A 27,171-nucleotide genomic window follows, 5' to 3' on the forward strand; every position below is an offset into this window, starting at 1 on the left:
ATGCTTCCTTCAGTGAAAAAGTGGATCTGCTGTTTTCTCTCACATCAAAATCCAGACACATATTTGTTTAGAGCTGTTTAAACGCTGCTTGATCTGTGCAGATTTTCTCTCCTGATTCACACCAGAACACTTTTTCACTGGAGGAAGTGTTATTATAGATTATAGACTCTATGTATTTGAGTTAAAAACATCTTAATGCTGGATGTGTTTCATCTTTTGTCTTCTCCAGATGTTCACTGATGGACTGGAGTGCTGTGGATTACTTGTGGATTATTGTGATGTTTTTATCAGCTGTTTGGACTCTCATTCTGACGGCACCCATTCACTGCAGAGCATCCATTGATGAGACACTGATGCAGTGCTACATTTCTACAAACCTGATGAAGAAACAAACTCATCCTGATCTCAGAGGAACTGAGAGTGAGGATATTTACAGCAAATGTTTTAGGTGAACTATTCCTTTAAAATGCAGTAAAATGAGTTTAAAAATAGCCCCAAGTGTTTTCAATCTTGAAAAAATGGGATGCAAGTTATTTTATGTCTTGTATTCATCAGTCTGATCGAAGGACAAGGAATCTGACCTTCCAGATCCAGAGCTTCATCATACAAACATCTACAGATATGTGAACATCTATTTATTTTCTCAAAGTGATGAAACGTGTTCCTGTCTGAATGAACATGCTCTGTTATCTGTCTATTAGTTATCATGACAAGTTTATAAAACATGCAGTAACTGCAGCAGAAAACACACCATTACTGCTGTGTGTGTGTGTATCACTGAACGTGAAGCAGCTGCTGAGTCTTCATGATGAAAAACGATTAATCAGAGTTAATTAAAGCTCAGTATCTGGAGGACCAGAGCACTTTCATACACTGTCACTGAGAACCAGACGAACATTAAAAAAGCATTAAGGCAGCTGATCTGCCTCGATGATGACGAGCGAGTCATTACCAGCCCGGCCGGAGTCAGCTGCTGTGTCGGTGTTTTTTAGTGAACGAACCGTGAGTTCTCAAGTTCACACAGAAGTAGAGAATCTCAAACAAACCCAATACTGACTCCTTCAACACTACATCGATTAGTTAAACATTCCCAAACCCAGTTGTAAATAACTGTTGTAAAATAATCATCGGAGTATATATATATGTGTTTTTATATATATATATAAGAAAATACAATTTAAATTTTTCTACTTTAAAAATTTAACATTTAATTTAATGCATTTCTATGTAATTATTTGTGAAATTTACAAGCAATTTTGGACTGAAAATTGTTACAAAAAAAATTATGTAGAAAGTATGATAAAAATTTAAAAAATTTTTGCAATTAAAATAAAGCTAGATTAAAATAAATTGTCAACTAATTAAAACATGTTTAAGTTGAATGACTAAAATCAAAATGTATCGAAATATTTGGCAATAAATGGCAGAATTACTAAAAGTTAAATTAAAACAAAAACTGAAATATAAAGGTTATAAATACTTATAAACACTATAATAGTATTTAAATAACACAAAAGTCTGTCAAATGTTCAGAAGGTCAGTATGATTCCAGGAAGGCAGAAACAGAGGTTTCCTCTTTAATAGTAGTTTGCTGAAGTACAGGTGAGGTGTAAATATTAACAAAGGATAGTTCATGGTTTAGATCTTTACGATACATTCTAACAAAGAAAAATCACTGCGGTTACCGTGGTGCGACTGAAAGTGTGTCACGAGAGAGGACTACATCAGATCCACAGCCGCTCCGCAGCGTCCTGCAGATTATCATCACAACCGTACAAAACAACAGAGACAGAAGCAAACGCACAGGAAGTCCCATCATCACCCGTCTGTGAAGCACTCAGCCGTTAGTCATGATCACAGGCCGCACTACCAAGCTTACCCCCAAAATAAGTGTAGAATATGCACACTTGGACAAATAGAAAATTAAAAGCTATATGAAGACGGGAGAGACCGAAGTAAAAGTGGAAAAGAATGAAGCGACTGGTTTGTAGTCTCTGTGGTAAAAAGCATCATCCGTGGAGTCCGTGTAAGATAACTGGAGCAGTGCGAGGACGCAGGTCACTGGTTGTTTTTGGCTTTGGCGTGTGTCAGGATGTGTGATTTCAGGTTGGTGGACTGAGCAAACTTTTTATTGCAGCCATCGAACGGGCAAACGTAGGGCCGGTCCCCGGTGTGAATCCGCACGTGTGTCCGAAGGTTAAAGTCCAGAGAGAAGCGCTTCCCGCAGCCCTCGAACGTGCACTAGACGAGAGAAGCACAGGACGGTTAGAGACGCTCACTAAACTAACACCACCATCCACCACAAACACAGACATCCTCACTACAGCAGCACAGATTCATCTGTGGCTCAACTTCAGGAAAACAAAACAAAACAAAAAACCTGTTACCATAATCAGAGCTGGGCAATTTGGCAAAAATATTTAACCTCAATTTTTTCAGAATATTTGATCTAATCTCAATTTTTTTTATGATTTTTAATTAGTTATATTGAAAATGTAACTACAACATTATAATAATATGAACAATATTTCTATTCAAAAACGTGATTCCTCGATTTAAAAAAAATAAAATTGTGGCAAAACATTAAATTCGAATTAATCGATAAAATAAAAAAATGAAAATAAAAAAATAAAAAAATCGCCCAGCTCTAACCATAGTACAGTAGAATATACTTAAAGTAGTAGTAATAATATTATTACATTAATAATATTATAATATTATTATTATGGCTTTTTTAAAAAAAAAAAAAAAAAAAAAAGAATATCACAATAATTTTACTGTATTTAAATTTAACAGTAAATCTGAAAAAAAAGACGTGAAATTTATTTGGTTATAGTTTAATAGCTGAATTAAATGGCCCTTGTTGTATATCTGTCACTGATAATAAATTTATATTAAATCACAAATCCAGAAAAAAATTAAAACAATTTCTGAACAAGTAAAACATTTCATACTGCCAAATTATTGTAAAAATATTATTAAATTTTTTTCCAATTGTTGAAGCTTTATAAAGATAATTCGACTATTTTGATCATTAAAATTTAATTAAATCATTAAAATGCAACAAAAAATGTAATTTTTGTTGAACTTTATAAATTGTTGTTAAATTTGATATGTTTTGTGATTTCAATTAATTAGACATGCTTTTTGATTACTAAAATTAAATTTAACCAGTAAAACAGGAATACTAAAATGGAATTTTTCCCCAAATCTGATGTATTTCATGAGTGCTCAGCTGTCTGAGGAACATTTCTATGATCGTGATTTTAACAGTAAAAGACTGTAAAATACTACAGTAAAACCTATATCCAGTAAAAGCCTGCATTGGACATTACATGTAATTTGACTGTAGCATACTGTTTTTGGAAGTGAAAAATAATGTATTATTTATAGTGAATAACCGTAAATTAACACTCCCAGAATTCTCTGCATTACATCTCACATTTGATGTTTTTTCATTGAAATAACGGTTTATTCTTAGCTTTTGCTCATCAGTTGTGTACATTAGGGTTGTATGTTAAATGAATGTATAGTGCGTTATTTCAGTTTCGTGTGTGTTACGATGATGTGTTCAGTGTTTGTGTGAACGGCACGGTGCACTTCTATAAACGTATGTTCATATTTAAAAGCTGCTTGTGATAGGCTTTGGTTCATCATGTGACTCATCACTTCCTGTTTTTGGTGGTTATCAAGGTATGACAAAGGTACAAAACAGATTTCAGTACTTCAGTAGGCTGGTATATTAACATATCAGTTGATGAAATCACAGCTGCTGGCTGTACATCACAGTGTAGTCTAAACAGGGAGGACGAGTCGTACCTGGAAGGGTTTCTCTCCGGTGTGAACCAGCTGATGGCGCTTGAGTTTGGAGCTCTCCACGAAGGCTTTCCCGCACTCGGCGCACACGTGGACCCGCGGGCCGTGAGTGTGCAGGTGCTTCCTCATGGCTGAATTATCCCTGAACATCTTACTGCAGCCCTGTCAGAGACACAGAAGCGTGTGAGCGGAGCGCTCCAGTCGCTTCAGATTAAGTGCATTCATGTCTGGCTCTAAACAGAGTGTAAACACATCTTCTGTTTCCTCTGCACTGCAAAGATGAATTTTGTTGATACTGATTTCATTTGGTACCAGCACAATAACACACTCAGCAAAATATCATCTAATTATTATTATCGATAAGATCCAAGGACATAAAGCTGGTGTTTTTTGTCAGCATCGCTTCCAGACGAACACACTCACTTTGTGCGGGCAGGCTATCGTCCGAGGCGCGTCGTCCTCCTTGATCTTCCTCGGCTTCATTCTAGACCAACACAAGCACATCAGAGATCAGTTCCCAGCATGCTCTGCGTATCAGAGGACATTCAGATGACTTCCACCCGTGAGCCCAGACACTGTGCAGTGACCAATAACACACCCTCAGGTGTGAGATTCAGTCTGAGACTCACCGGACGGGACTACGAGCAAAACCAGCTCCGCTGTGACTGAAGGGGCTGAGAAATAAAACAACTAACACAGTCAACATCTGCTCAGAGCAGCACAGCGCTCAACACACACACTCACACACACACACTCACACACACACACACAGAACACGAACACTCAACACACACACACACAGAACACGAACACTCAACACACACACTCACACACGGAACACAAGCAGAAGATAGTTTTACAGCAAGTTCAATGAAACTAACATGGAGTTAACATGATCCCCCACACACACACCACAACTCACACCCACACACAGACACACTCACACAGACACACACGCACGCAGAGACTGAGACAACACAGAGACTGAGACACACGCACACACACGCACATGCACGCACACACACACACGAGCGCACACACACACGCACGCACACACACACACACACACAGACAGACACACACGCACACAGACACACACACACACACGCACGCACACACACACAAGCGCACACACAAGCACACACACACACGCACACACACACAAGCGCACGCACACGCACGACACACACACACACAAAGCGCACAACACACAGCGCACGCACACGACACACACACACGCACACACACACACACACAGAGACAGAAACACAAGCGCACACACACAAGCACACACACACACACACACAGGGTCAGAAACAAACTGACATAAATATACTCATTAATTTCCATCAGATAGTTGTTGGACCATTAGGGAACATCTTAATTGCCTATGATTTTAGTGATTACACATGCTTTTTGATTACTTTTGGTTTAATTAAACCATCAAAATGCAGACCAGGCAAACAATAAAAACAATCAATCAAACAAAACTTAAATTTAAGAAATAAAAAAAACTTTTGTTAAATTAAACATTTAATAATTTGTTGTTAAATTGTATAAGTTTCATAATTTCAATTAATTTGGCATGCTTTTTATTACTAACATTAAATTTAAACATTAAATTAAAACAAAAAAAAAGGGTTTTATCAGCATTCTTAAAACATCTACTTTAACAATTTTTGCTGCAAAATACATAATATAATAGAAATAAATCGAATTAACAATGTCAACATGATCTCTAAATGTAAATATCTATTAGCTATTAATAAAACCCATCCTGAATATCTCTGCTCCAAACAAACACTGATATGGAAGCATCTTCTGATCACACTGTAAATACAGTGAGTGTTGTCTTGTTCTGCAGGAAAATCCCCTTCATTCAGAGCAATCAGGACCTCATTCCCTACAGACTGATATCTGTTCTTGTTTTAATCGTGAGCTAGCTTCATTTAGTTCAGTTCCTCAGAAAACAAGACTTCATATCTTCACTCTGATACGATTTATGATTTGATATCTTGCCATTAATAAACATTAATGATGTCTCAAGCATTTTACATTTCTTTAAATTCCATTTGATTTCTTATGGATTCTGTGTTTTATGATTCAGTACATCCGCTCCAGTGGCGTCGATGCTAAAGTGCATAGCGTAGTCTTTCTGACGCGATCAACCCAAGTTCAAACCGCCTTTCAACAAAACATTTTTTCCTCCCTTTTCAAATCAAAATTATACATTTCTCTTTTATGACAAAAATCATTAGGATATTAAGTAAAGATCATGCTCCATGAAGATATTTAGTAAATTTCCTACCGTAAATATATCAAAACTTAATTATTGATTAGTAATATGCATTGCTAAGAACTTCATTTGAACAACTTTAAAGATGATTTTCTCAATATTTAGATTTTTTTTGCTCCCTCAGATTCCAGATTTTCAAATAGTTGTATCTCAGACAAATATTGTCCACCTAACAAACCATACACCAATGGAGAGGTGATTTATTCAGCTTCAGATGATCTTTAAATCTCAATTTTGAAAATCTGACCCTCATGACTGGTTTTGTGCTCCAGGGGCATGTATGAGATTTGAAAACATCTGAAGAACTTTGTTTGATATCTGAGCCTGAAGTACACACCTCCTGGGTTTAGGGGGTAATGGGGCAGTAAAGGTGAGCGTCTCTGACCTGGCGAACTCCGCCAGCTGCTTGGGGTCCGACAGATCGATTCCCGGGATTCCACCGGGCGGGAGCTTCTTTCCCGTCATGTACTCGGAAAAATCCAGAGAGTCGTCCCCGATGATCTGCTCCTCCACCACCGTCTCGTGATCGATGTCCTTCTTGTCATCTGAAACACACACGCGTTCAAACGAGTGTTAATTACTCACCCTCATATGTTCCATGAGGGCGAGTAATTAATGACAGGATTTTAATCTTTGGGTGAACTATCACCATGTCCTCACTCAGCTGTCCACACAGCATCAATCAAATATCGCAGCCAATCAGAAGCGTGTGTGGGCGGGCTCTCTGGAAGCGCACAACATATATGCGTTTATGATCCAATTTATAAATATTAAACACTTTAACATAAATGTACATACTGAGTGACTGATAGTATCTTGTTGGTCCGCAGTTTTAACATGTTTGTTTTAATTTATTTTTAACATCTGAGGTACACTATCGCGTCGCGTGTAATTAGGACACGGTGCAACGCTTTAATAGACAACAACAGTTCCAAACGCTCAAATAAAATAAACAAGCGTCACACCTTGACGGATATTTAAATCCAAAGTGGCGCGCGATCGCTTCCCGCTGAAGGCGAAATTCAAAATCCGCGTTTATAACGGTTTTTTAACGGTCGCTCTCGCCTCGCGGCCTACACGCGGCAGCCGCAGCGCTCTCGCGCCATCTCCAATCCGCCGCGCCGTCGCCATCTTTCCAGGGCCGCCATACTGGACTCGGGAACATGGCGGCGCCCACAGACAGCCCAAAACATGGCCTCCGTTCAAAACATAAACACGGTGCGAAGAGCCGCAGAGAGGACCGAGCGCGGAGCGGACAACGCCCTGCCTGCCGAGGCGCTCCGCGGGAAACCAGACTCACCCGAAGCCCACATCGTGACGGAGAACTCGCCCTCCAGAGTCTTGATCTGCACCTGCTTCTGCTCCCATTTCCTCCCGCAGGCCTCCGCCGCGCTCAGGTAGCTCTTCTTGCCCGCTTTCTTGCCCCCCGACGCCGCTCTCTTCCCCAGCCGCCCCGCGGAGCTCTTGCCCGCGACTGTCAGCAGCGTCTGCCCGATGTAGTGCTCCTCGGCGGGCACCGGGATGAGGATCCGCTCCTCAAAGCCGTCTTCCCCGCGGAGCTCCGACTCGTCTCCGCCGACCACCTCCTCGCGGGTCTGGACCAGGATCACCTCCTGGTGCTGGTGGAGCTGGCTCGGGTCGTCTGTGACCAGCGGCTGCAGCGCGATCATGGGCTGCTGCTCGTCGTCGTCTTCGTCGCCGCCGATCACCGTGGTCTCGATGGTCTCCACCTCGATCTCGTGCAGCTCCACGATCTCCGCGGGCATCTCCGAGCCGTCCGCCTCGATGTACAGCGTCTCGCCGGATGCCATGTTCGCCGAGTCCGCCTCGCTCACCTCCGCTGTCTGTGGCGTTCAACGCTCGCTCGCGACGCTCTCTCTCTCACACACTCCGATAATACAAATAACTCTCCACTCCAGGGTTGCCAGGTTTCCACGACAAAACCCGCCCGATTGCTGCTCTAAATCTGTACAGTTCGCGTTCTGGGGGTAAAAGGCACGGTGTCTGGCGAGCTTCCCCTCGTACAATTCGTAGCGCAGGGGTTAACAGTGACGTACAACACCGAAGCTTGCGTCGAAAAACAAAAGCACGTGATCTATGACGTCATACGCAGCGCGCCTCAGCGACGGCGTTATTCATGTTTATGAGCACTAGATGGCCACAGAACAAACCGTGTAGAAAAGCTTATTATTTTGATCATACTTTATTCTAATTTATTAAAATACACATTTATTATATTAGTGTTTTGTTTCGTATGCAGGTTGGTTTTATTTTTCAATTTATTAATATTACAATTATTATTTTAAAATCCAAATTTCACTGTTTATTGATTTTTTTTTACTTTATAATAATTCTGATTTATTTTTTTTACGTTTGTAGTTATTTCCTCGTGTGATATTTTTAAATTTCCAAATTGAGAATAATTGGCACTTTACTGAAATATATCATTGTGTTATTTTGTTCTTAATATATTATGTAATTATTTTATTTTCTCTGAATTAAAATACACAAATATGTAACTTCATTCATGATTTAGTTATGTTAAGTTATTCTAAACTGAAAATATATATCACTATTATTCTTGATGTATTAGTGTATTATAATATGTGTTGTTTTTTATGTGTTAATTGTGCTTAGGTTATTTATTTAATAATAATTTAAAATAAAAATATTATAAGTATTATACACTTATAATAAAATGGTTAGCTGTTTGAATATTTAAAAATAAATATAATTATCATCTCTAAACTGAATATAAATGTCACCAGAAACTCCTATAATTAACACATTATTATTTTATGTAATTATTTTAAAATCCAGAGTTACACTGTGTATTAATAATTAATTAATAATGTTCAAATATTAAAGACTTGTTATTAAAATGTAATTATGATGATAATATGTTAGTCTGTGGGTTTTCTTCTGTAAACAGAGACGGCTGTGTTTCTGTCATCTCTGAATCGTGTGTCCCTGACCCAATCTGATTTCTGAAACACACCCTTCACACTTTATTTCACGTCATGTATATCTTTTATTATCATTTTTTTCAAACCAGGAAGCACTTGGTCAAAAAGAAATCATAAAACAGAACAATACTTCACCATATCCTCGCAGCCAATAAACATTTTATTAACAACATGATCACAAATACTCTGGTGTGTGATGTTTGTCTGTCAGATAATAACTCATACGCATCCTCAAACGCTTTTAAAAACCCTCCTTCAGTGATTTCATACATCATTATGGCAAAAAGGATAAAAACAAACTCTTAAAAAACCGAGGTAATGAGAAGTGTGCTTATGATGATCTTAAGGAACATTAAAACAGTAAAAATATCAAAGGGATGTGCAATGATATCATCATTATTATTATTATTATTATTATTATTATTAATTCCTATGTCTACCTCTAGCTACATGAAAAGACTACTACACCTATAATAATAATAATAATAATAACAATAATGGTGATGCATACAAAGTAAAGGACTCCAGATGTTTGTTCTGTTTTCTTCAGTTTCTGCAGAAGACTCTGAAAAGACTGCCACTGAGATCAGGTCCAGCAGGAAGAGTGTCCGCGCTTGCTCAGGGACGTTGCAGACGTGTTAAAACGAGGACGGCGTGGGTCCGTGTGCTTTAATGCGGCCGTAACGTCCGGCTCTGGAGGCTACAGCAGGGTCTGCAGGGCTTGGGCTCTCGAGGAGACGCACACTATGTGCTGCTGATTCTGCTGAGCTCATGTCTAATGGCTGGAAATAAAGCACAACACAGTCATGAGAGTCTGAAACCACCATACAGCACAAACAACACTGAAACACGTGTGTTTACATCTATGCTTTTGGCTGACGCTTGTATCTAAAGATTTAAGACGCACGCATAACATTTCTCACGCTCCCTGGGAATCGGACCCAGGAGCTTAGCGTCGCAGTTTGAGCGACAGGAGAGTAAAGCAGCACAACATACCATCAATGATCTCATCCTTCACCTTGTGCAGTTCACGAACCACTTCTTCCAGGATTTCCTGTCAATTAAAACACAGGAGTTATTATAGTCAACAAAACTCTAACTATAATTAACAGTATATAAAAAAAAACATTATCAAATTTAAATATAATATAGAATAAAATATATTTCAGCTATTTGCCAAGGCAACATTTTCCATTTTCATTTAGTTTAGATTATATTTTATAATTTTTTTTATTTAAACTATATATATATATGTATGTATGTGACCCTGGAGCACAGAAGCAGTCATAAGGGTCAGTTTTTTAAATTGAGATGTATACATCATCTGAAGCTGAATAAATAATCTCTCCATTGATGTGTGGTTTGTTAGGAGGACAGTATTTGTCTGAGATACAACTATTTGAAAATCTGGAATCTGAGGGAGCAAAAAAAAAAAATCTAAATATTGAGAAAATCATCTTTAAATTTGTTCAAATGAAGTTCTTAGCAATGCATATTACTAATCAAAAAATTAAGTTTTTGATATATTTACGGTAGGAGATTTACTAAATATCTTCATGTTAAGTTTTGATATATTTACAGTAGGTTAAGCATAAAAGAGAAATGTATAATTGTGACTCATACAATGTATTGTTGTCTATTTCTACAAATATAACTGTGCTACTGATGACTGCTTCTGTGCTGCAGGGACACAGATGTGTATATAAACCTTGTACTAGTATGTTTCTGATGGTCATCTTTACCTGTTTCATTCTGTCGAAGTCTAAGGGGTCTGAGTCACTGATGCTGCCCGCGGCTCGAACCCTGAACACACACACAATCCCTGCATTAATCACATGATCGAGCGTCTCACTCTCACACACGCTCGTCAAGAGTGTTCCAGCGCTGGACAGTCAGACTATCAGTAGCTTATGAAAGCTTGTTTCTGCCACAGGATTAAAAATGCAAAAGCTAATCACAATTTTTCTCTCAGAACTGCCCAAGCAGAGTGTGTGTGTTTGTTGTGTTTCTGACCTGGACACCAGCGCGGCTCTCTCGGCTGAATTGGCTCGGTCCCACGGCTTCTTCACTGCATCTGCAGAAGGACACACAGCACACCTGAGCTTACTCCTCGTTCACCTGAGAAACACTCACTGCTCTGCTCTCATTCAGATGAACAGGTACCTGCAGCGTTCTGTCCTCGAGACGCGGGATCCTCCTGAAACACATCACAATCATTCCCAGAAAACAACAGCCTTTCACACAAACACTGACTCAAAGAAGTGCACCTAAACCCTCCTCAGAATAAATATACTTCAATTTAATGCTACATTTACATATTTATGTGCGAATACAATGTCCTGCAATTGTACTTTCAGTATTCTAAACTGTTATTGTGTTTTTTAATTGTGCAGAAGTAGTGCTGAAGTATATTAGATTGTGCTGAAGTGGAACTATTGCGAGTATACTTCAGGTACACTTTAAATATTTAGCATTTAAAGTCTGATATTATTCAAAGATCATACAATCCTCATCAAAAGTGACATTAAAACACATTTCAGACTTAATATTAGGAAAAGTGCATTGTGCACAAGTAATATGCCAAGTAAAGTTGAATTATAATTTTTATATCAGTAAGTCTCGAGTTATCGCTCAGTAAATGTTCATAGATTTGAACTATACTTAGTATGAAATAAATGTATTACTGTTTTAACTCTAGAATGAAAATATAAGTATATTACTGTTGTAAATTACAATTGTCCTGTGAAATAAAAAATATATATTAATTAACCGTTTTGATTAATCTTAAATCAATTTTATAAAATGTAATTCCTTGTTTTTTATTGTTGTGATTATTTACTTAGGATTATTTTTTTGTAAAGCACTTTGAATTAGCATTGTGTATGAGATGTGGTATATAAATAAACTAAATAAAAAGAATACAGATGTAGACTGGAGCAGGATTAGCTGCTAGATCTCATCAGCTCTGTACTCACGCTCGGGCTCTCTGCGTCCTTCTTCTCATCCGCTGCTTTCCGTCTGTGATCAGAAGTGTGTGTTTAATCGTCTGTATTGATTCTCAGTGTGTATTATGTGTGGTGTCTCACAGGCGGAGGCTGAACCTACTCCAGGCTAAAGTCTTCATCATAACCCATCATCAGTTTATAACTCACAAGTCTGACGAAATAACTCGCAATTGCAAGAAAAAAACTGAAATAAAAAGTCCAATTACTGTTTTTTTTTTTTTGTTGTTGAATGGCAGAAAAAGGCTTCCAGATATGGGTGTCATGTCACTATCTATCGGCGCTGCCGGTGGTGTCTGACCTGCGAGCGAGCAGCGCGTTCATCTCCTCCATCAGGCCTCCGCTCCCGCCGCTGCTCCGGTTCGCTTCACTTTTGGCTCCGGACGCAGAGTTTTCCTCCGGCTGCAGACAAACATCAACACAAACACACGCTCTGATCGTCCCACTCTCTCGGTTTTGTGTCGTTCATTAACATTATTGGCCTCTCTGGGAAGGTTTTAGTGCATTTCTCATGTGAGACGATGTGAGAAAGTGTTTTTGAAAGCAAGGAAGAGCCATCTTTTAAAATCTGAACCTTCTGGTGATCGGTTCTTAAAAGAACTGATATTTCTTTTTTACATTTTAATCATCTGAAGAAACTTTTTTCACTATAATGAACCCTTCGTGGTTCCATGGAGGTTTTTGTGGAGTAGAAATGACATTTTCACTGAACATTTTTTATTTTTTTTTTATAAAATACAATCTAAAGGGGATTTTTTAACGTGTTATTAAACGCGTTGAGATCATATTCAGGGCTCATCTGATTTTTTGTAGACAGTATACTTTATTAGTGTGATGTTTAGTGAGTTTGGTCTGTTAATATCACTGTCTTAGTACATTAAGCCACGTTAAGCGTTTTAGAATGTCCCTCTTAGATTATTTCAGTGTTTGTATATTATATGAATATTTTGTAATAAACCTACAATATATTGGTTGTACAAATGTTTCACAAATGTTCAAAACCTGACTTTGCCTGATTTTCAAACAGGTTTTTGCTTCAGATAATCTTTTGTCATGTTGTGAGTGTGCTGTGATGACGATGTCGCACCCGTTGCACACGGCGCAGTTTGGCTCCGGCGATCATGGCGGCGAGACCCGTGGGGGCGTGGCTATCGTCCTGGGCGTGACCCCCGTACCCACCTACAGGCAGAGGAGGTGGGGGAGGGGGCGGAGCTCCGGCGGAAGGGGGCGGCGGCCCGGGTGGGGGAGGGGGACAGGGACCGCCCATCGGCAGAGGAGGCGGAGCCACAATGGGAGGAGCTACAGACAGCACCGCAGGGTGACCCTGAAACGGGGAACCTGGGAAAACACACAGAAATCTCTCATTCCTGCAGCGCTTCACAGTCAGGGAGCTCTACAGAAGACCACAGTGTCATGATTCAGATCGATCAGTGTCAGTGACCTGAGTTGGACGATCGTCTCTCCCGCTCGATTTGCGCCTGCATCTGCTGCTGCTGCTGTATTTCCATTTGCCTGCGGAGATTAAACACACACTGACATACCCATCATGCACTGCACACAGACCTCACTTACACTTACGGTCAAGAGGTTTGATGTTTCTGAAACAGTCTCTTCTGCTCAGCAAGGCTGCATTTATTTGATTTAAAATACAGTAAAAATCTGAAATATATTTATAATTTAAAACAGCTGTTTTCTGTGTGAATCTCTGTTAAAGTGTAATTTATTTCTGTGATGCGCAGCTGTATTTTCAGCATCATTACTGCAGTCTTCAGTGTCACATGATCTTCAGAAATCATTCTAATATGATGATCTGCTGCTCAAGAAACATTTCTGATTATTATCAATGTTGAAAACATTCATATTTTTGTGGAAACTGTAATGCATTTTATTTTTCTGGATTCACAGAAAGTTCAAAAGAACAGTATTTATTTAAAAATGGAAATCTTCTGCAACATTAGAAATGTCACGTTTGAGCAATTTAATGCATCCTTGATGGATAGAAGTATTAATGTATTTTTTTGGGAACATGGTGCCGTGTTTCATATCTGATCTAATAATGAGTCTGACAGCGATATGATGAGAATCGATCAGATGCTCTTGAGTTTCCTGATGCGGGAAGCATATGGGAGCCGCACAGTGAGAGATGTGGAATTATCCAGATGCATGATGGGATGGCAGAACATCTGCTGCTTCCTGTGACCAGCAGAGGGCGACTGTGTGTGTGTTTCACTGACCAGAGCAAAAACAGCTGCGCTGATCCATCATTCAGTGGAAATTAACACTTCTATTCTTCTGTGATGCATTAAATTGATCTAAAGTGACAGTACAAAAGTGTTTACGAAACAAACCCCAAAAAAGTAAAAAAAAAATCTATTTCAAATAAGTGCTGTTCTTTTGAACTTTCTATTTGTCTGTGAATCCTGAAAAAATTAAATGCATCACAGTTTCCACAAAAATATTGAGCAGCACAACTGTGTTCAACATTGACAAGACCGTGTCCATATATCAGTGAGATCCGTCTGGTAAAGATACCCTGCTCTTTCATTGGGATCTAGTTAAAGACTCGTGTGTTAAGTGATTTATACAGTACGGTTCATTTATAGTGAGATATCACAGCAGTGTGTGTGTGTGTGTGTGTGTCTGTCTCTGTGTGTGTGTGTGTGAGAGAGAGTGAGTGGTGTGTGTGGTGTGTGTGTGTGTGAGAGAGTGAGAGAGTGTGTGTGTGTGTGTGTGTGTGTGTGAGCGTGTTTTCTGTGTTTTTGTGTTTTTGTGTGTGTGTGTGTGTGAGATTGTGTGTGTGTGAGAGAGAGAGAGAGAGATAGAGAGAGAGAGTGTGTGTGTGTGTGTGTGTGTGTGTGTGTGTGTGTGTGTGTGTGTGTGTGTGTGTGTGTGTGTGTGTCTCTGTGTGTGTGTGTGTGTGTCTCTGTGTGTGTGTGTGTGTGTGTGGTGTGTGTGTGTGTGTGGTGTTGTGGTGTCTGTCTCTGTGTGTGTGTGTGTGTGTGTTCTGTTGACCTTCTGTTGTTCTGAACTCGGCCCGTTCTGGACTTGACGTTGAACAGCTGGACCTGAAAGAGACCATGAACAGTTTGAGAAACATGACAGCAGCATCATGTGTGTCACAGATTCAGTGTCTCTCTCTCTGTGTGTGTGTGTGTGTGTGTGTGTGTGTGTGTGTGTGAGACAGAGAGAGAATGTGTGTGAGTGTGTGTCTGTGTGATATTCTGCACTCATGTTTATTCAAAAATCCACTAAACATCTTTGTAAATGTTGAAACCTTGCATTATATATCTACACTAGCAGTCAAACGTTTTGAACAGTAAGCTTTTTAATGTTTTTAAAGAATTTCCTTCTGCTCACCAAGCCTACATTTATTTGATTTAAAATACAACAAAAACAGTAAAATTCTGAAATATTTTTACTGTTTAAGAGAACTCTTTGCTTTAATATCTGTTAAAGTGTAATGTATTTCTGTGATGTGCAGCTGTATTTTCAGCATCATTACTCCAGTCTTCAGTGTCACATGATCTTCAGAAATCATAATAATTTGCTGATTTGCTGCTCAAGAAACATTTCTGATTATTATTATTATTAGGTTGAAAACTTAGAATTTTTCAAGTTTCTTTGATGAAAGTTCAGAGGAACAGCATTTAACTGAAATATAATTTCTTTGTAACATTAAAAATGTCTTTATCATTCATTTTGATCAATTTAAAGCATCCTCGCTAAATAAAAATATTATTTCTATAATTTCTTTCCCCAAAAAAATATTACACTGACTCCAAGCTTTTGAATGATATAGTGTATAATGTTACAAAAGCTTTTTATTTCAGATAAATGCAGATCTTTGGATCTTTCTATTCATCAAAGAATCCAGAAAAGTTTTACTCAACTGCTTTAAATATTGATAGTAATATTAATAATTAATGTTTCTTGAGCAGCAAATCATCATATTAGAAGGATTTCTGAAGATCATGTGACACTGAAGACTGGAGTAATGATGCTGAAAATACAGCTGGACATCACAGAAATAAATTACAGTTTAACAGAGATTCAAGCAAAAAACCTTTACATCTTTGCATCTTTGCATTCAGTTACTGAACAAAACTGAATTAATACTGAACTCTGAATTGATCTCTACACCATCACTGAATCATTATTTTCCAGTTTAACACTGCAAAGCTGCTCTGACACAATCTGTAGTGTAAAGCGCTTTAGAAATAAAGCTGATTTGACTTGTACTGTTAACTATAATGCCTCTGAATAGTTTGAACCTGAAATTACACGTACTTGCGTTACGTACTGTTAATAATTTCAACAGTTCTAAAATCAATATTGAACTTGAAATCTAAATCTATCAATCATCGAATGCAGCCTCTTTAACCCTCTGCGCACCGGTGCGTTCACTTGCAGTTATTCCTGATAACAGAGAAAAGACCCTATAATCCTAAGACACAGATAAGACTAAAATCAATCGAATCTGTAAAGGGTCTACTTTTATTTGTGTACACTGACAATAACAACAAAACATTGTGCTTTTGTAAAATATAGAAAACATACAGGGTGCACTTTCTGGCGTCTCGGTCTCCATGAACAATTTTCTGAAACATGTCACAAAAATGAACCGAATCTCAGCCAATATTTGACACACAGACATGAGAAATATGTCTATAGGAAACTTGAAGTGTTTACTTTTAAATGAAAGAATTCAAATAGAATATTCTGTAATTCTCTAGAAATCTTATGTAATTTTGCATCTAAAATAAAAGCAGCTTAATCTAAGAATGTTTAGATATTTTTACTGGAATATCTGGACGAAAATACTGAGCATAAAAATACTTTTTTTGCAGCACTAGTTTAAGATGTTGCAGTCCGAATTATATTTCATGAACACATCAAACTGTTAACATGAAATGCAATGCTTCAATAAATTATCCCAAACTGAACACGAATGCACTTTCATTACAGAGAAATTTTGTTTTTGAATCTTCTGTAGTTTTGTCATGTATGTGATGCAATGCATCTTAGGATAATAAAAAGTAGAAGGAGAAATGTATTTGTCTAAAGCACAAACACATATGCAGTACAATCCTCCATAGATGACAAACACAGACCCTGAAACAGAAGAGAAGAAAGCCAGCAGCACTCAATCCCCAGCAGAGACAGAGAGGGAGACAGAGAGGGAGACAGAGACAGAGAGGGAGACAGAAACAGAGAGGGAGACAGAAACAGAGAGGGAGACAGAGACAGAGAGGGAGACAGAGACAGAGAGGGAGACAGAAACAGAGAGGGAGACGGAGACAGAGACACAGAAAAAAGAAGAAGACAGAGAGGGAGACAGAGGGGGAGACAGAGAGGGAGACAGAAGAAAGAGAGGGAAGGGGGAGACAGAGAGAGAGAAGAGAGAGACAGAGAGGGAGACAGAAACAGAGAGGGAGACGGAGACAGAGACAGAAACAGAGAGGGAGACAGAGAGGGAGACAGAAACAGAGAAGGAGACAGAAACAGAGAGGGAGACAGAAACAGAGAGGGAGACAGAGAGAAGAGAGGAGACAGAGAGGAGAAAGAAAACAGAGAAAAAAAGAAAGAGAGGGAGACAGAGAGGGAGAAACAAGAGGGAAAAGAGACAGAGGGAGACAGAGAAGGAGAAAGAGAAGAAAAGGAGAGAAGAGGGCGAGAGAAGAGACAGAGAAAGGGAGAAAGAGAGAGAGAAGGGAGAAAGAAAAACAGAGAGGGAGAAGAAAACAGAGGAGGGAGGAGAAAAGAGAGAAAAAGAAGGAGAAAAAGAGGGAGACAGAAACAGAGAAGGAGAAAAGAAAAAGAAGAGGGAGACAGAAAAGGGAGACAGAGAGGGAGAGGGAGAACAGAGACAGAGGAAAGGAGACAAAAAAAGAGAGGGAGACAGAGAGGGAGACGGAAAAAAAGAAGAAAGAGAGAAAGAAGGGGGAGACAGAGAGGGAGACAGAGACAGGAGAACAGAAAAGGAGAAGGAAAAAGAGAGAGGGAGACGGAGAAAAAGAGAAAAGAGACAGAGAGGGAGACAGAGGGGGAGACAGAGACAGGAGAAAAAAAAAAGAAGGGGACAGAGAAGGAGAAAGAGAGAGGGGAGAGAGGGAGAGGGAAAAAGAGAGGGAGACAGAGAAGGAGAAAAGAGAGGGAGAAAGAAAGGAGAGAAAAAAAAAACAGAGAAAAAAAAGACAGAAACAGAAAAAAAAAGAGAAAGAGAAAGAGAGGGAGAAAAAAAAGAAGAAAGAAAAGAAAGAGAAAGAAAAAGAAAAAAAGAGAGGAGGAGAAAAAGAGAGAGGGAGGAAAAGAAAAAGAGAGAAGAGAGAGAAAAGAGAAAGAAAAAGAGAGGGAGACAGAAAAAAGAGAGGGAGACAAGAAAAAGAAACAGAGAAAAAGACAGAGAAGAGACAGAAACAGAGAGGGAGACAGAAACAGAGAGGGAGACAGAGACAGAAACAGAGAGGGAGACACAGAGAGGGAGACGGAGAGGGAGACAGAGAGGGAGACAGAGAGGGAGACAGAGAGGGAGACAGAGAGGGAGACAGAAGGGAGAAGAGAAACAGAGAGGGAGAAAGAGAAGAGAAGAAGAGAAAAGAAAAAAAAAGAGAGGAGAAAGAAAAAAGAGAGGGGAGACAGAAACAGAGAGGGAGACAGAGAAAAAAAAACAGAGAAAAAAGACAGAAAAAAAAGAAAGAGAGGAGACAGAGACAGAGAGGGAGACAGAAAAAGAGAGGGAGAAGAAACAGAGAAAAGAGAGAGAAACAGAGAGGGAGACAGAAAACAGAGAGGGAGAAGAGAGAGACGAGAGAGGGAGACAAAAACAGAGAGGGAGACAGAAAAAGAGAGAAAGAGACGAGAGAGAAGAGACAGAGAAACAGAGAGAGAGAGAGGAGGAGACAGAGAGGGAGACAGAAACAGAGTGGGAGACAGAGAGGGAGAGGGAGACAAAGACAGAGAGGGAGACAGAGACAGAGAGGGAGACAGAGAGGGAGAGGGAGACAGAGAAAGAGAGGCAAGAGAGGACAGAGACAAGAGGGAGAACAGAGAGGGAGACAGAGACAGAGAGGGAGACAGAGAGGGAGAGGGAGACAAAGACAGAGAGGGAGACAGAGACAGAGACAGAAACAGAGAGGGAGACAGAGACAGAGAGGGAGACAGAAACAGAGTGGGAGACAGAGAGGGAGAGGGAGACAAAGACAGAGAGGGAGACAGAGAAAGAGGGAGACAGAAACAGAGAGGGAGACAGAGACAGAGACAGGAGCGAGTTTACCTACAGGACATGCTGAAGAGGATGAAGTGGCTGTGACAGACGCAGAAACACTGGCAGATCCAGTCTGTGATCATTGCTCACCTGAGCCTCATCATCATCACTGCTGTACTCTACCTGCTGCCCGCGGCTCCGGTTTCTGATGCAGTAACACACACCTGCCTGACAACAGCAGCGAACCGGCTCCCCTTTTTTTTTTTTTTGTTTTGTGTGTGTGTGTGTGTGTGTGTGTGTGTGACATCACTGCTTATGTAAGAGTACGGTGAGGATTTCCTCTTCAGGACGCTTTATCTTAACTGTAGTCATTAGTGAGTGGTACCTGCGTCCTGGCTGCTGAGCACGTTGAGGGCGAACAGCATGGCGTTGGAGAAGGTAGTGGCCTCCTCTTTACTGGCGAAGTTGAGTCCGTACACCTGCCGCGCGTCACGCCACTGGTGGAAGGTGGGTGTGGCCTGGTTATACTTCAGACCCTTCACGATGGAGTAGTTGATGACCACCTGAGGTCAGGGGTCAGAGGTCAGAGTGTGCTCAGGCTCTTCAGTATCACTCTGACTATAGTGATAATCAAGCTATGTTTCAATCCACCTATTTTTGTGAGCATTTTGGGATATTGCATAAAACACACCTGATGGAAAAACCAAGATGTGCATAAGTTCTATAAACTTATCCATAACAAAAATCTGAACACTAAATAAAATCAGGTTGAAAATCCTTGTCTGAATTTGTTGTCATATCAGAGTTAAAGGTTATTCCGGAAGGGATTGTGGATATCTCTTTTTATCACTTCTATCTTTATGTTTTTAAGAGTGAAATATTGTATAAATCAGTATGAATGAAATATAAACACACCTTCAGAACATAGAGGGGAATAAATCTGTAAAGTTTGGTGAATGTAAGAGGAAAAAAGTCTTTAAAGCTTGAAATCTACAGATGCAAACAGATACAGTGCAATGTGTATTTTGGATGATTTGTCTCTACTAGTCTGAAAGAAGAGACATAATACAGTAGCAAAACAAAGCAGTGCATGAAAAAACAAACGTTTTGCATCTTGCCACAATACTGGACTTTTTTAATACTTTAAAAATAGTATTTTTATTAGAAGCATTTAGAATTTATTATTTAAAAAAATATCTTCTTTTGTGTTCAGATGAGAGCAAAAGTTGAACTGAATAATTTCTGTAGTTAGTTTCATAACAGATACATTTTGCATGATTAACAAAAGTTAGTCATCTAAATTGTTTTCTTAAAGACTGGTCATAACTTATCAAAGTCTGTAACAAAAAGACAGATTGGCCCAATTTGAGTCAGAAAAGTAAGACTGATTACCTCTTGGTTATAATGGCTGTTTATGCATCTATCCCTGGTGATTTGTGGTGAGTGATCTGGTTAGTTAGTGTTAGATGAGCAGACGCACCTGCTGGTCCTGCAGTTTGACTCCCACCACGCGGAAGGTGTTGCTGCTCGTGTTGTGGTAGATGTTGATTCGACTGAAGCCCTGCTGACCCGGTTTGATCGGCACCCATTTTTTGCTGGTGTCGTCGTAGACCATGACGGAGGCGCGGGCCTGACAGATGCTCTGCTCGCTGAAACGAACCAAACACACAGTGGGTCAATCGATGGAAACACACTGCCGCTCAGATCATCACCCATCAACAATCCGTCTGATACCAGATCAACAATGTCCTGGCAAACACCCCAGGGCTCCACAGTGTGAGCATTTCACTCACATTTGCAACTAAAAATAAATGTGTGCAAACTGGAAAATGTATTTAGTAGCATGAGTGCGAATACAAGCAGCCTAACTTACACAGTAGCCTATAACAAATGTATTAATTTCTTCAATTCATTTATGGAAAAATGGCAGCCTCATATGATTATTAGGGGAGTAACAATATACACAGATGTCACGGTTCAGTACGTACCTCGGTTCGACCGATTATTAATTCCTCATTGTTATTAGGATATGTCCCCAAAACCTTCAAACTGGCTGTTATTAAGCCTCTCGTCAAAAAACCACAACTTGACCCCAAAGAACTAGTTAATTACAGACCGATCTCAAATCTCCTTTTTCTGTCCAAGGTACTAGAAAAGGTAGTATCCTCACAATTATATTCCTTCTTAGAGAGAAAAATAGCATCTGTGAGGATTTCCAGTCAGGATTTAGACCGTATCATAGTACTGAGACTGCTCTCCTTAGAGTTACAAATGACCTGCTCTTATCATCTGATCGTGGTTGTATCTCTCTATTAGTGTTATTTGGATCTTAGTGCTGCGTTCGACACTATTGAACACACTATTCTTTTGCATAGACTAGAACACTTTGTTGGCATTAATGGAAGTGCATTAGCATGGATTAAATCGTACGTATATGACCGCCATCAATTCGTAGCAGTGAATGAAGAGGTATCATATCGATCACAAGTGCAGTATGGAGTACATATAGGTTGACACATAGGGCCGTTACTCTTCACGCTTTACATGTTACCCTTGGGAGATATCATCAGGAAACACGGTGTTAGCTTTCACTGTTATGCTGATGATACTCAGCTCTATATTTCTTCGTGGCCCGGTGAAACATACCAATTTGAAAAACTAACGGAATGCATAGTCGATATTTGATATTGGATGATGAGTAATTTCTTACTGCTAAATTCTGAAAAAAAAGAGGTGTTAATTGTAGGACCTAAAAGCTCTGCATGTAATAACCTAGAACGCTGTCTAAGCCTTGATGGCTGCTCTGTCAATTCTTCGTCATCAGTTAGGAACCTAGGTGTGCTATTTGATAGCAACCTTTCCTAAGAAAGCCACGTTTCTAGCATTTGTAAAACTGCATTTTTCCATCTCAAAAATATATCTAAATTACAGCCTGTGCTCTCAAGGTCAAATGCAGAAAAGTTAATCCATGCGTTTATGACCTCAAGGTTAGATTATTGTAATGCCTCTATTGGGTGGTTGTTCTGCACGCTTAGTAAACAAACTCCAGTTAGTCCAAAATGCAGCAGCTAGAGTTCTTACTAGAACCAGGAAGTATGATCATATTAGCCCGGTCCTGTCAACACTGCACTGCACTGGCTCCCTATCAAACATCGTATAGATTTTAAAATCTTGCTTATTACTTATAAAGCCCTGAATGGTTTAGCACCTCAGTATTTGAACGAGCTAATGTATATAGTCCTCCACGTCTGCTGCGTTCTCAAAACTCTGGCAATTTGATAATACCTAGAATATCAAAGTCAACTGCGGGCGGCAGATCCTTCTCCTATTTAGCGCCCAAACTCTGGAATAACCTACCTAACATTGTTCGGGAGGCAGACACACTCTTGCAGTTTAAATCTAGAGTAAAGACCCATCTCTTTAACCTAAACTTACACATAGCACACTAATACACTTCTAATATCCAAATCCGTGAAAGGGTTTTTAGGCTGCATTAATTAGGTAAACCGGAACCGGGAACACTTCCCATAACACACCCGATGTACTTGCTACATCGTTAGAAGAATGGCATCTACGCTAATATTAGTCTGTTTCTCTCTTATTCCGAGGTTACTGTAGCCACCAGATCCAGAACTGGCCCCCCGACTGAGCCTGGTTTCTCCTATTAGTCTTTTTATGTATTGTTCCGAGGTTACTGTTCACTGATATTAAGCTTTTTTTATTTGGTTCGGCTGCCGCATTGTCGCCTCGCGGCTTGATCCAGCCCAGCCACCTCAGTAGTGTGGGGCCCCGACACTTCATTTACAGCAATATCGTTGACTCTCTCACACCTGCACAGGATTGCTTCAGTGAATGATCACACACAATAAGTTATCTCTCGAAGGTAAATGAACTGAATTTGCAATAAATGCATGATGACATCACTAAAATAATCGATTGATGAACTCCCTTTAACTGAAAATTGAGTGTTTACTATTGTCTTTCTGCATTATTGACACACTATTTTCGTTATATTGTGAATAATACCGTGAATTCAAGCTGCTGTTGACACAATGAACATCCTGTATTATTCAAAAAAAGCGCTATATAAATAAAGGTGACTTGACTTGACACGACACACACACACACTCAATACAAACAACCAGTCAACCAGTCTGGGTTTATTTGGTTATTATCATCAATACAGCTAACAGGGAACGCTCAGGCTAATGTTATGAACAAATGTTCTTCTAGTGATGGTAATACAACATTCATTTAGAGTTATCTGGTCATTTTTCCATCTGGGTTTATTTGGTTATTATCATATACAAAATATATAGGCTGATTGAACTGAGGTTTATTTGTGAATGCATCTTGCATCTTTATGCATGCGCAGTTTATGCATGTGTAACATGTTTTAGACTCCAGTGTTTTCACGTGATTTCATTATAATGCATATTTAATTCAGCGAGTGCCATATTTTAGATTTTTAATGCATCTTTATGCATGCGCAGTTTATGCATTTAGATTTTTAACCCACCTGCACGAAAAATATGCTAATAAGCGTCTAGCAGTCATGTAGTTTAATGCTGTTGTGATGCTGTGTACTTTGGATTTTTGCTGACAGTCATGTGACCTTCACTTCCTGTCAGATTGAGAGAATGCACATGAACATCAATGTCAGAATCACACAGAGCATCACTGCAGTGGCTCGTACAGTTTATATGTGAATGCATCATTCATCACGTTCATGCAGGCAGCCAGAGTGCAATAATAAATGTTTCAGACTGCAATGCATGTTTAATTCAGCAACTGCCATGCAGTTTTCATCTCACAAACATCATTCATTTGCATTTTTAATCCAGATGCATGAAAAAATGCAAAACATACTAAAAATACCTGACTGAACGACCTCAAACGACACACACTGCTTAAATGAAATCTAAAGAAAAGTGTCATTTTTGCATGAAAAAATGCAAAACATACTAAAAATACCTGACTGAAAATATATACAGTAAAATCTAAAGAAAAGTGTCATTTTCACCGGTTTTATCCTCCTACAGGTGAAAATCACAGCACATAAACCCATCAGACATTGAAATTCAGCTGAAAGACGTTTGTGACGCTCTTATAGAGTGAGAGAAAAGAGTAGAGCGACGGAATATGAATCTGGCCGTTACATAAGCAGAAAACATAGTTTTGGTTTGTGGTTTGGAGCTGAGAAGTGAGTAGGGGATTGTTTCCACGCTCTCAGAAAACATTTTTTCACTGGCCTGAAATCATCAGAGATTTAGTCCTGTAAATAACAGAGTTCTGAGCCGGACTGTTCCTGTGAAGATCGCCTCTCAGAAACATTTCACTGGCCTGAATAATACTTAAACAACAGAGTTCTGTGATTGTGTTCCTGTTCAGCAGAATCACAGAAACTCTGATCCAGCAGTGAAAGCGCATCTCATCTCTCGAAGCCTGTTTACAGTTTCCTACAGATGATCACATAATTAAGACTTATGCAGCCGTAACCACCATAACGATTCATATTCAGTTATATTCTGGATTTGACAGCACTGCCAGATCTGAATAATGACTCTGCTGTCTCCTGTAGAGCTGTTTTACAGCTGAAATTGAGTTTGTTTCATAATTGAGGAATTTTACAACATTAACACTGTTATGTTCCTTTTTATTACTGTGAAGCTGCTTTGAAACAAACTATGAGATTGTTTCTGTCACAGAATAAAAAATAAAAAAATAATTTATTAGATTAGATATAAACTCAGAATACCGGAGGGAAATCAGAATTGTGAGAAATAAAGGCAAAATTGTGAGATAAAAAGTAATAATGCAATAACCCTTTTTTATTTTTTAATGAAACAATATAAAACAAAACAAAAACAGAATTGTGAGATGTAATTAATAATTTGTTTATATCTCACAATTTAGAATTTTGAGGAAAAAAGTTTGAACTGTGAGATAAAATGTTGTAATTATGAACTAATTTATTATCATAATTATTAATATTTTATCCCATGGTGAAAACAAGCTTCCATTATAATCCGTATAAAGCGTTAGAAATAAACGTGACTTAACTGAGCTATGAATCTGGACCAGATAAACCACAGAACCAGTCCAGAACTCACTGCTGGTGTAACTTCACAGGATTGCTCCATAAGAGTGAAACAGAATCTGGTTTGAAGTAAATCTGATGAGCTCTTGTCATAATCTCTAGGGATGAATCTAAACAGAAAATGATTTAATACCTCATTTAGCGGCTTTACAGCTGTTACATCTGTTTATAAATGAGATACAAACTCGCAATTTTTGACTTTATATCTCACAATTCTCAAAAAAAAGTCTGAATTGTGAATTTAAAAGTCAATTACCTTTTTTAGTTTTTTTTTTTTTTAGTTTTTAATTCCATGACAGAAACAGTCTTTCACATTAAACACATTAGAATCTGCGAAGAAAGCAGGTCAGATGAATGATGAGTGATTCTCCAGTGACGTCTGAGCACCTGCTTTCTGCTGTGGATTAAATCATAGAATAGCAGGAATTACTACACAGATGTGCATCTGCAGCGCACACACACACACACACACACACACACACACACACACACACACACACACACACACACACACACATACACCACACACTCACTCACTCACTCACTCACTCACTCACACACTCACACACACACACACTCACTCACACACTCACACACACTCACTCACACACTCACTCACACACACACACACACTCATATACACACACACACACACACACTCATATACACACACACACACACACTCACACACACACACTCACACACACACACACTCACACACACTCATACACTCACACTAAATCACTCACACACACACACACACACACACACACTCACACACACACACTCACACACACACACACACACTCACACACACACGCACACACTCACACACTCACACTCACACTCACTCACACACTTACACAACACTCACACACACACACACACACACACAAACACACACACACACACTCACACACACACACACACACACTCACACACACTCACACACACACACCCTTCACATTACGTTTGTTGAGTCTGTCACACTGTATCAGAGGAGACACGGGCTGAGCTGTGGTTGCCATGGTGACCTGGCTAGTGTGTCTATGGGATGCTGAGCAGCCTCATGGTACCCAGAAGCCTTTGGGATGCAGCACAAAGCCTGCAGCATCACTGCCGGTGTCTCTCTTCTGACTGTATCTACTCTCTCAGTTCACTGACCTACATTTTTATCAATGAAAATATGGCAAATTATGGAATGAAACGGTTGATTTTACAGCTCTGTTATTTTTATTCCTCTGAAGCCCAGCTCACACTACAGCTGTATTTATCCCCGATACCCCGCTCTTGTTGTGAGGAGAAAGAGAAGTGCTGAACATCCTGAACATTCACCTCAGTGTTATAGAGACTGATGCTGAGCTGACTTCATATTGAACTGAACTGCAGCTCAAACTATTTCAAATATAGTGAATTAAGCTACAGACTCCATCATAATGAACAATGTTTCCATCGAACATGTATTCTGAGCTGCAGCTCGTCGTATCAATACAGTGTTTCACTAGTTAGCAGTAAACCGGTTACTTCACCTGAACATGTTCTAGATTTGTGTTGGATGTCAGTAGTAGTGCTGACAGTGTCGTGTAAACATGAGAAAAGTGGAGAACAGACGAACCGATTCAATTGAGTGAATCATTTACGCTGATTGATTGAAACTCGTGACTTCAATCATTCATTTCAAGCGATTCACTAACAAATCCAGATCAAAAGAGCACTTCGTTTTTGAGTTTCGACATCGTTAGTTATGGTTTTTAAAAGCACGCAGTGATGGGAGAAAAGCTTTTAGA

The 27,171-nt window shown here is 39.4% G+C and overlaps 2 protein-coding genes across 5 annotated transcripts in view; both read right to left on the reverse strand.

The window, feature by feature from the left end:
* Positions 1-1,546: 1,546 nt before the first annotated feature.
* Positions 1,547-8,182, reverse strand: LOC109108127 (transcriptional repressor protein YY1-like). 4 transcript variants are annotated; one of them, XM_019121301.2, is made up of 6 exons: positions 7,413-8,182; positions 6,450-6,657; positions 4,446-4,490; positions 4,240-4,300; positions 3,820-3,978; positions 1,547-2,241 (listed from the first exon to the last, which is right to left on the reverse strand). In XM_019121301.2, the coding sequence occupies exons 1-6, from the start codon at positions 7,921-7,923 to the stop codon at positions 2,059-2,061; spliced, it is 1,167 nt and encodes a 388-aa protein (XP_018976846.1). In that variant the 5' UTR covers positions 7,924-8,182; the 3' UTR covers positions 1,547-2,058. The 4 variants fall into 4 exon arrangements, with proteins under 4 accessions (XP_018976846.1, XP_018976849.1, XP_018976847.1 ...); XM_019121304.2 differs by having other exon boundaries at positions 6,498-6,657; positions 7,413-8,181; XM_019121302.2 differs by lacking the exon at positions 4,446-4,490.
* Positions 8,183-9,123: 941 nt separating this feature from the next.
* Positions 9,124-27,171, reverse strand: part of LOC109061675 (ena/VASP-like protein) — a 20,048-nt gene continuing 2,000 nt past the window's right edge. Inside the window, exons 2-14 of the mRNA XM_042746578.1 lie at positions 20,765-20,933; positions 19,670-19,847; positions 15,084-15,145; positions 14,468-14,493; positions 13,522-13,592; positions 13,168-13,418; positions 12,382-12,482; positions 12,054-12,096; positions 11,242-11,275; positions 11,092-11,152; positions 10,821-10,881; positions 10,075-10,132; positions 9,124-9,860 (exon numbers count right to left, since the gene is read on the reverse strand). Of these exons, the coding sequence (XP_042602512.1) occupies positions 9,823-9,860; positions 10,075-10,132; positions 10,821-10,881; positions 11,092-11,152; positions 11,242-11,275; positions 12,054-12,096; positions 12,382-12,482; positions 13,168-13,418; positions 13,522-13,592; positions 14,468-14,493; positions 15,084-15,145; positions 19,670-19,847; positions 20,765-20,933 (1,153 nt within the window). The 3' untranslated portion in view covers positions 9,124-9,822. The remainder of the gene's footprint in view (positions 9,861-10,074; positions 10,133-10,820; positions 10,882-11,091; positions 11,153-11,241; positions 11,276-12,053; positions 12,097-12,381; positions 12,483-13,167; positions 13,419-13,521; positions 13,593-14,467; positions 14,494-15,083; positions 15,146-19,669; positions 19,848-20,764; positions 20,934-27,171) is intronic.

This window comes from Cyprinus carpio, chromosome B20, assembly GCF_018340385.1.
Source record: "Cyprinus carpio isolate SPL01 chromosome B20, ASM1834038v1, whole genome shotgun sequence".
In the NCBI taxonomy this organism is placed as follows: domain Eukaryota; kingdom Metazoa; phylum Chordata; class Actinopteri; order Cypriniformes; family Cyprinidae; genus Cyprinus; species Cyprinus carpio.